The sequence below is a fragment of the Haliaeetus albicilla genome, chromosome 22, assembly GCF_947461875.1.
Source record: "Haliaeetus albicilla chromosome 22, bHalAlb1.1, whole genome shotgun sequence".
NCBI classification, from domain to species: Eukaryota; Metazoa; Chordata; class Aves; order Accipitriformes; family Accipitridae; genus Haliaeetus; species Haliaeetus albicilla.
This window is the reverse complement of record NC_091504.1, coordinates 5,731,489-5,741,068: the sequence shown is the minus strand read 5'-3', so window position 1 is coordinate 5,741,068 and position 9,580 is coordinate 5,731,489. Positions and strand designations below refer to the sequence as shown.

General features: G+C 43.3%; 1 protein-coding gene across 1 annotated transcript; it reads right to left on the bottom strand.

The window, feature by feature from the left end:
* Positions 1-1,552: 1,552 nt before the first annotated feature.
* Positions 1,553-7,944, bottom strand: LOC138690609 (E3 ubiquitin-protein ligase RBBP6-like). The gene is made up of 6 exons (XM_069810664.1): positions 5,531-7,944; positions 5,316-5,412; positions 3,235-3,431; positions 2,359-2,462; positions 1,716-1,913; positions 1,553-1,612 (listed from the first exon to the last, which is right to left on the bottom strand). The coding sequence occupies exons 2-6, from the start codon at positions 5,318-5,320 to the stop codon at positions 1,553-1,555; spliced, it is 564 nt and encodes a 187-aa protein (XP_069666765.1). The 5' UTR covers positions 5,321-5,412; positions 5,531-7,944.
* Between the last annotated feature and the right edge of the window lie 1,636 nt (positions 7,945-9,580).

Here is a 9,580-nt window from a genome sequence, read left to right as displayed (position 1 = left end):
ACTGCTGTTGGTACCCAACCTGATGACAGGTTTGCAGGAGATGGGGGATATCCTGGAGGGGGGACAGTGTACCCAGCAGACGGAGGCTGACCAGGTGGCAACTGAGGAGGAAACGGGCTTGGTGGTAGCCCCGGTGGAAGAGGAAGCGCATGGGGTGCTGGAGGATACACGGAAGGTGGAGGCACAGGCACAAAGACTGGTGTTGATGCTGGTAGTGTTGGGGCCCGAGTCCTTTGGGTACGTTCACTGTTCGGGCGGCCTCGATTTGAGCTTCTAAAGAAACCCCCACACATGCGTCACGGTTTGTTACTCTCTCTCCCCTCATTTTAAAGAGGAAAGCCAATGAAGCGGGAGCGTGGTGGCAAGCACTTCTTGTTCTCAACTGAAGCCTTTTTCTCCCTGCTCTCTGTTCATTTGAGACTACACTCATTTCTTGACCCTCCTACTAGCCTTCCACATCCTCACCCCCAACACTTCCCTCAGTCTGCTCTCCTCAGACTCAGCTTTGCGACTGTGGATGGAGGCTGCCCAGGCTTAAAAGAGACTCCCATCTCGCACGTGCCAACACTTCACGCTTCTGATCTGCAAAGTACTGCACGGATAGTAACTCATCTTCTCCCAAGCTTCTTTTATCTTCTTCCACGCACGCTTCCTACGTTGTTGCCTCACCATGATGTATTTGGCCTGCTCTTGTCCCCGACTTGTTATTCTCCTGCTTACTCAATTGGAGATTTTAGACAATCTGTGGGATGGATCCTGGGGTTTGTTTTGATTTAAGATTTTATAAACACAGGACACCCTTACATTCTATCTATCTATAACACATATATACCAAAAGGAAGGACTGACCTGACCCTGCAATCACAGATAAAACAGACTCCTCTCTCGCCAACTGAGAGAAAGCAGCTTGGCTATTTGGGCTGACTACACCGAAGACATTCCAAATGGTCATAACAGAACAGCGTTGACTTTTCCAAGAATTTGCTCAATCAGCATCAACTAAGTTGTTAGAAAAAAAGAATGTTGGAGGCTGACTCCTACTGGGAAATCAATTTCTACAGCCCTGTTCAGCCAGTAACCAAAAGGGTGGCTTTCCACCTGATCCTTTAATTGTATTTAATTTTGATAGGTAATTCTGGTTTCCTCAAAAAGACTTCCTTTGTCAGAGTCCTCTTCTCAATCAGGTCCTGGAGGTTTATTTTAAATAATTTCACTGCAAGCACAGATCCCCCTTCTTAAAGCCAGTTCAAATTAGGCCATTGAAAAATTAACGAGCGCTTGTATTCTCCACAACTATCTGTGCATACTTACTGCATTATGAATCAGCTGTTGCAGAAGTTAAGTGCTACGGCCTCGTTTAACAGCTTACAAGTAGTAATACGTTGAATTTCTGTAGAATACTTACAGTTCCCAGCCTGGTCTGCCACCCGCTGAGCCAACTGTACTGCCTCTCCCCGGATGACCTTTTGGAGTGGAGAGAGGAAAAAGCAAAAAATCCCATTCAGTTGATCTGAAGATAATTTTTTGAAAGGAATTCTAAAGTTACAGTTCCTTACCAGTGGTGGGTATTGACTGTCCTTGGGGGCCCAGACAACTTGCTAACGCTGCTTGTCTTCGCACAGGAACCCGACAGCCCTTGTGAATAAACGCAGACAGTTGGAAAAGAAGCTCTACTACAATATAAGAATCACTGCATATGTTGAAATAAAGCTTACCTTCTCTTCCAACAAACTGCTGATTGACAGAGAGGAAGATGTAGATGGTTCAGCGGCACTCACCAGAACAGCAGGAGGTGTAACAGTCATGAGTGGTGGTGGAGGCGGTGGCGGCTGCTGCTGCCGCCACTGCTGCTGCCGAATCTGCTGATGGAGCCTTTTTGTGTAGCCAGTTCCACTTCTGAAGTTGTTCACAGCCTAGAGGCAGAAAAGCATTTACAAGAAGGTACGATGAAACTTCAGCAGATATACAAACAAAAGCCTTCACAGAGGAAAATTACTCGTGTATTCCTGTAAATGCCATCAATCCTAAAAGAAACCAACATACAGATGTATGAACACGTCACATTGAACACTGATACTAATGACCGGTAGCTCAGAGGACCTGAATTTAAAGTACTTCAGCGTTAACGCCAAATGTGAAAGCGAGGCAATCGTGTTCAGTAAGAGCGGGACCTGAATTTGCCAGATCGTCTCTAAAGAGTCGTAAGCTTCTGTGACAGCAACAAATAGTGTATTTGAAAAGTCAATTTAGCCTTATTCAATTACGCCTTGCTTAAGGAGATGTAAATTAATATTTTCTTCCCTTTCCGCTTTTTACAAATAGCCTTTTCTTACAAGCACTTTATGTAAAACTCGTTACCTGGCGTAGGCACTTGTTGGGAATTAAAGCATCGGGCGAAATATCTGTCTCCTGACACGTTGGGCATATATGGTCCTCAGATTCCAGTAATGCTGTTCTAATACCTGTGTAGAATTAGAATAATCAAAATAGCATTTAGCCAAACTAAGGAAGTTTTGGGGGTTCTCACCAATCATAAAGACATGTATATGATTAATGGGTGAATATGGTCTTGAACTGAGAGCGTGAAGCTATAAATGTTCAATAGTGTAAAAAATTTCTAGTATGCAGCAAATAACTATACAGTTTTGTATTTCACCATTGGAACATCTGAAGATGTAGCGTAGGCTGTGTCTTGATGTTGCAACTAGTCTTTTTCCCCACTATCTAGTACAGCGAGAAGTCCCCAACCTCAAGGTTAATGAACAAAATGCATTTCAAAAAAAAACATTAGTAGGTTCAAAAAACCATTAGGAGGTTCGAGTTCTGAAGGTTTTAACCAACTCTCCCGTGGAGAAGAATGTGGATTAAATGCCTAACTATCCGTTTGTTGCAGAGCACTGTAACTCACCAGAGTTGGCTATATAATTTTGTATGAGACAAAGGGCTGTGGACAAACTAAAAGCATTCAGTATCTAATACTGTAATCCCCTGCACAATTAGCCACTCTCCTCATACGCATCCTTCCGCTTGTAAAGAAGACTTAACTAGGTACCTAAAAAGGGGAAAAGGCTTCCTGGCTTTTTTCGCCCTTGATACCAGAAGAGCCCTTTCCTGTTCAGGGTATACTTCAGCATAAAATAGAACTGGTAACAAAGTAATTTTGTTCCCTCCTCTTTCTGCTTTCAGAAAATCAGATGTGAGTCTACAATTAACAAACATGGGAGTAACACTTACATTTGTCACAATAACTGTTGCCACAGCAGGGAATAACAGCTGCATCAGTCATTATGTCCTTACAGATGAGACATGACAACTCCTCTGGAACAGGAGCGTCTGAGGTGGAGGAAGAGGAGGAGGAGGAGGAGGAAGAAGAGGACGGCTCCTCTGGTAAAAAGGGAGGCTTCTCCATCCTTCCTCTAGCATAAGCTTCCCTGGAGGAGGGGTGGGGAAGGAAAAAGAAACGAGTTAAAGATGGGTAGAGGAAAACTTTTCCAAGCTTTGCATTTTCTCAAAGCAAGAGAAGAGATGGAATTCTTCTCGCTCCACATTAGCCTCCTAAAAGGTAGGCGCTTAGTTTAAACTACTTTTCTATAGCCACAACACTAGAAGAGGGAGGGAGGAACAATCTTCCTTCTGCAGAACTCTCCCATTCATTGGATCAACTCAGAAAGAAGCTCGGACTAGAAAAATAATCTTTGCACAGCTAGAAAGCAGGTGAAATGAATCCCACCTCTCCTTTGCCAGAGGATGCATGTAAATTGCAGGCTCAGCATTAACGTTAGTCTCCGAGCAATTACATTTTATAAAAGCAAGAAGTCTATGTTACAGCTTCTACAGAAGGAGATCCATGACGGAAAACCAGAAGTGCTACCATGGTCATTTTAAAACAGCCACTCCTGTCAGCACACGGCAGTATTTTCTCACTGTATAGCAACAGGAAAACTTCAGTCTGTTTCACACATGGGATTTCAGAAAAGTCAGAGGGGGAGGAAATCTCAGTCCAACAGCCATCTGTTAAACTTGGCAAGAAGCCTTTGAAACATAAAACAGAAGCAAAATGAGCTTTCAAAGAGAACAAATCCACTGTAAACGCTACTGAAATGTTTTGCAGAAACACAGATTCTTGGCATACCACAACTTGAACCAAATTCCAGGGACACGAACAGTAGGACCACCCTCTTCTAACATTAGAAAGCATCACAGATTTTAAGGTTAAGATACAATGACAGTGCTTCCTCCCCTGTAACGACAGATGCTGGCCAACTCGGTGGCATTGCCACTCAGATATTTATGCGTGGTTTCTCTCGTTCGCTTTTTGGTCAGTCCACTTAATTCCACACTTACGCTTTCATAGTTGGTACTGCATAGTTTCCAGTGTTTGTCAGCATAGCACCCTTTGTATCGGGTACCTCTAGCACAGAACTCCTTGGAATTCCTGTGCTCTTTTTCATTCTGGCAACAGACTCAAAATTGGTGTCCTCTTCAGAAAAGAAATGCAGACGTACCTCAAGACCCACACTTAAAATGACTTTCCAGTGATTATTTTAAGCAGCAAAAGCCTTTAACCCTCTCCTTTTACCTAGCGTAAGGGATGCTCAACTGAAATACTTATTCTCCTAAACAAATATAGCCAGGATGTTCCAAAGGCTTGAGCAGGGTTTTCAACTCAAGCGACATTCTTTGGCTTAACTTCAGGTTCCTTAAGGGTGACATGTCCCTTAGCTCACCATCCACTCAGAGAAGAGACACAAACCCGCTGCTCCTCCTCCACAGCGCAGTTCAGAGACACTAATTCGGTGCTCTGAATCACTCACTGCAGATACCTACATTCACTGTCCATACACGTGAAGTTTGAACTCGGACCTCACGCATATACCCTCAGTGACTACGCTTAAATGGCATCAATACTCAACCAGGGACTTAGTGCAATTAAGACACGCAAATATTCAATAGATGGGGCAGAGAGAAATGTCTTGGGTTTGTACAAAATAATAAAAACTGTGAACTGCCATTAAAAAGAGTGGAAAACAGAAACATTTCCACTAATACTGAAAGATATAAAAACATGCATGAAAGTTCACCCAGGAAGACCTATGGATATATTGAATGTCTACAACCTAGGAAAAAGAAAATTTCACACTTATAATTCCAGCTTCCCCTGGAATTTTGAAGGCCTCTGCAACATTGCCATACAACCTCTGCATTTCACCCCAACAGAAACAAGTCTTAATATGAGTATCCATGTATTTGTTACGTAACTGCCAAGGTAAAACAATTAAAAACTAAGTAACACCACAAGTCCCCCACAATCGTACCCCATTTGTCGGGCGGTTCTTTATGTAGTGGCCACGTTTTCTGCAACGAAAGCAAGCAGATGATGGCAGAGGCGGACCCGAGGGTTTCTTCGGGTAACTAAATGGTCTGGGGGAAAAAAACAAAGAGGTAGGCATGTGTCTCTCTTGTTAAAACAAACATCTCTGCAATTTTTCCACAATCTGCAAAGATCAGATTGGACACAATCAACACTTACTTGACTGGATCGTATTCACAGCAGGACCCTATCTTCAAAGCTTCTATTTCACCTTCTTCGGAAGCACTGGCTTCAGCCGCACTGGCAGTCTGTTTAACAGGCAATTATTTGACATGCACATTAGAAACACATTTAAGCCCACACAGCCAAAGACAACACCGCTCACCCGATCCTGCAAAGAGCAGCACAACGCTAGCTGAGGTTGCATGAAAACAGTGGCTTACTGTCCTGAAGATGTTCTGGGGAGTCCTTACACCACTACAGGGTGTATATGTGCCTCTTAACCTACTTGAAAAGAGCATTCGAGGGCACTCAAAACCTTAGGCTCTCTTTGGGCCTCACATAAAGACTTGTGTAACCAATCCAGTTTTCTTCCAAGCAGGCTCAGGCCACATCCACCAAAAATTACCCTGTCCGGTATTTTTAAGCTGCTTTTTAAGCTCCAGACTAGCTGAACGAGAAGGCATCCACTGCACATTTAATTGAGAAAGATGTACGCAAGGATCCTTATTTACATTTTGCAGCATTAAAAGGACACACAGCTTAAAGAGTCGGGGAAGCTGCTTTTGCTGGCGGAAATTCAGCTTCTGACACAGAAGCATCATTCAGCCTTCAGGCGCACAAGCTCTCTTAAATCCTTCACAGAGCTGATGGGGATAGGCACACCTTGCATCCCTGAATACCTGGGTCTGGGAAAAGGCCTTGTCAGAGCATGCCTTCACAGCCTTAAAAAGGATGAGACATCCAGCAACCATCCTTACCATGTGTATTCTAAGATAAAAAGAAATACTGGCAACACTCTTTATCATGGGGACGAGGAATACAGCTGGAAAACTACTGTAAAAAGAACCATGGAACAGCAACACACGATTCTGGCTGCAATGTGTGTTACTTCATGAAAAATGACATGAAATAAAAACTGATGGCTGGTGGGAGTTGTGCGTTGTAACTGGGGTAGGTTCAGAATACTTTAACCAGGGAATCCAAAAGCTATTTGAAACGTTGGCATAAATAATTCAGATCGTAATTCAAGAGCAGAGCACAAAAAAACATCTCCTAAGGGAAGACGCATAACGGCCTCTTTCATACACACGGTATCTCTTTCTGTGGAGGTGAAGCAGGCTGAAAACCACAGAAGACGGCCAGGAAGAGCAGAAAATTTGCTGCAGTAAGTACACCAATTGCAAAGCATGTTCTAGCTTGACCTCACACCTATTTTAAAACAAATACTTAAGTGTGTCCAGCGTGTCCAGCGTCGGTTTCTCTTTATCGGCTCATATTCCACACTGGATTAGCAGAGGAGAGAAAAAAACCTGCTTGAATATACAAAAATAAATTTTTTGCACTAAAGATCACAGCTATTGCCATCTTCCATACCTGCCTCAACTCTGACCTCTAAACCCCAGTGCCCTTCTTACACCAGGAACTCAGCCATCTTTTCCAGATGCAGGAGCACGTCCCCACAATCCCCAGGAGACCTGCATCTCTATCAAAAGGCACTTGGAGCTAAAAGATGAATTGGCTGGCACAGGTCTCACCCTGCCCAGCAGCCCAGCAGCTTGGAGATTTGGGTTCACAAATACAACACACTTTAAAGCCAAAACACTCTCTCTAGCTGCTACTTTGCTTATTCTTGTTTGAAAGAAATACTTGGCAATTTGAACATCTTTTCCACATCAATTCAACCAGATTTGTTTACATTCAAACTTTAAATCGAAAATATATAAAAATCCAAACTAAACAAATTGCACCGTGCTCATCGTTTTTACCTAACTTTTTAAGCACCTTTTGCTCAAAATACTTCTATTTTGATTACAATCCAGTATTATTTCTCGGGAGTTATAGAGCACTTTTTTCACTTGAGTGCAATTTAGTTAGCTTGTCTCCTAGAAGTACTTCATTCCTGATGACTAACAAAACTCACAGTGCAAAATGAGATGCAGCATCTCCCTGTGCAACGCTAGGCGCCTTGGGCAGTGGTCCTCAGAAACAGGACAAACAGAGAGTGCCTAAGCTTATCAGGGATGAAGCAAAGAGGAAAAGGCATCTAATTAGACCTACTTGAAGATCCAAGCACGATCTTCAAACACAAACTTTCTTCCGCAACCAAATGTCTAAGACTGACTTTCCTTTCTGTTAAAATCAATCAATCAATGAGACAGGGACTGTACTTGGCTTCAATAAGGGCTAACAGCAGAGTTGCCAGAGACCTGATGACGAACACAGGAGACTGGGGTGTGATTCATCTGACTAAACGTGGATGTCTCTAATGTAGACGCCCATGGCCGAGCCAAACTTGGTCCCATTTTGAGGCAACAGAGAGTTAAGTCCGTATAACCAGTGAGTTCAAGGGACCGTTTATCTTATCCTAAATAAATACGTATATATTTGGTCAGAAAGACCGCCCATTAGATTCACTGATTTTATTCACTATATCTCCTTTAAAATAAAGCAGGACCTCATGCCAGTTGTGCAGGCAGAGACAATTACCCTCTCCTCCCCAAATCTTTGTCCTTCTCATACCCTCACACTACTGCAGTAATAATCACATAACTATTCTGTAATTACCACCAATCTGAAACCCCTCCAACACATCATTCCCTGATGTGCCTGACAGTACTGCTGAAAAGGGAGAACCATCACTAACCACGCACCCACCTGTTACTCCTTCTGCCTCTGTGACCGAGCACATCCACATGGCTATCTCTGCCTGACAGGAGGTGACCGGCCTGAAAAAAAAAAGAAAAAAACCCCAAACCCTTACATTGTCTTGGCTCTAGCGTAAGCAAGGAATTTATGATAGTGATACAAACAAGTTTAAGAGAAAGCAGGATAGTGGAAGAAGCAGAAAATATGATACGTCTCACCCACCTCTAATTTCAGAGGAAGTTCCAGGGGAGGGTTTTTTCTCTGTCTGTGGGGTTTTCTTACCACTGCACAGCCCAAGTGAAAAAACACACACCTGTGTTTTATGTAGAACTGTAAACTACAAGAGTAGAACTAGCCAGTCTATGTAATTGCACTTCTTTCCAGGACACATCGGTCACTCTTTTTACATTTCAGTGGAGAGCTTTGCGTTAAAAATCCCTAAATTCTGATACAAAAATAGCAAAATGTCACCTGTAAATCTTTGAAAGGAACAATACATTGAAGGAAAACTGTTCATATAAACTGCAAATGACACCTTTTTTCCCTAGCTGACCAGGCCTGTCAACTACTGGCAGGAACACGAGCACCCACAGCCATCCGTAATCCAAAGATCCTTACATGTCTCCCTGAAAGGGGACTGAAACTGCTTCTTCAACATTTACACTGATGAAAGTTATACCTTACGGTCGAGGCCGACAACATAACTGACAGTACAGCACGGAACCAACAGAATGAACATTGAACAAAGGCAAACAAAACAAAGCCATAAAAAACGGGGATGCTTTGGTGCTCAAAAAGCCCCTCCTCGTGCAAAATCAGAAGCAAGAGAGGGCCTAACCCTAACAAGTATTTTACTAGTCTCTATAGAAATAGCCACCAGAAAATACAGCCGTTTTCATAACAAAGCTGCCAGCTAAATTAGATGCCCTCATTTAAGGGCAACCACTTCTGGCAGCTCTTGGAGGGGTGGGACCAGAAGAAATCCGGGCAGTTTCACGGATTAATTTTACTTCTCCATTCTTCAAAACTGTTCCCCATCTGCAGGAATGACCGGGACACCCTTCAGGCAGCAAGGCAGGAAATACTTCAGTCCAACATACAGTTTTAAACCGCTCCCTTGCCCACTCTGCCCAGCTCTTCTAAGAAGCCCGAATTCACCATCTGACCTAGGGCAGAGACACACACAAGAGCCACCAGCACAACCAAGTCAGACGTGCTTGGAATTCAGGCATCCTCTTTTCATGCCACTTGCTACCTGCCCAACAGCAGCAACCCTCCAACCAAAATTTCTAACCACGTACACAGCTTTTCAACAAACAAATGTGGGGAGAGGATGTTTCTAACGGGAATGGAGTCATTCCTGTTATTTGACACAGTCACCTTTTTATTCAACAGAAAACA

Excerpts from the sequence above, each read along its gene's own strand:
- LOC138690609 (XM_069810664.1), bottom strand. Across the intron at positions 2,463-3,234 it reads CAACAGTTATTGTGACAAAT|GTATTAGAACAGCATTACTG; the intron begins GTAAGTGTTACT and ends AATTCTACACAG. Across the intron at positions 1,914-2,358 it reads CCAACAAGTGCCTACGCCAG|GCTGTGAACAACTTCAGAAG; the intron begins GTAACGAGTTTT and ends TTCTGCCTCTAG.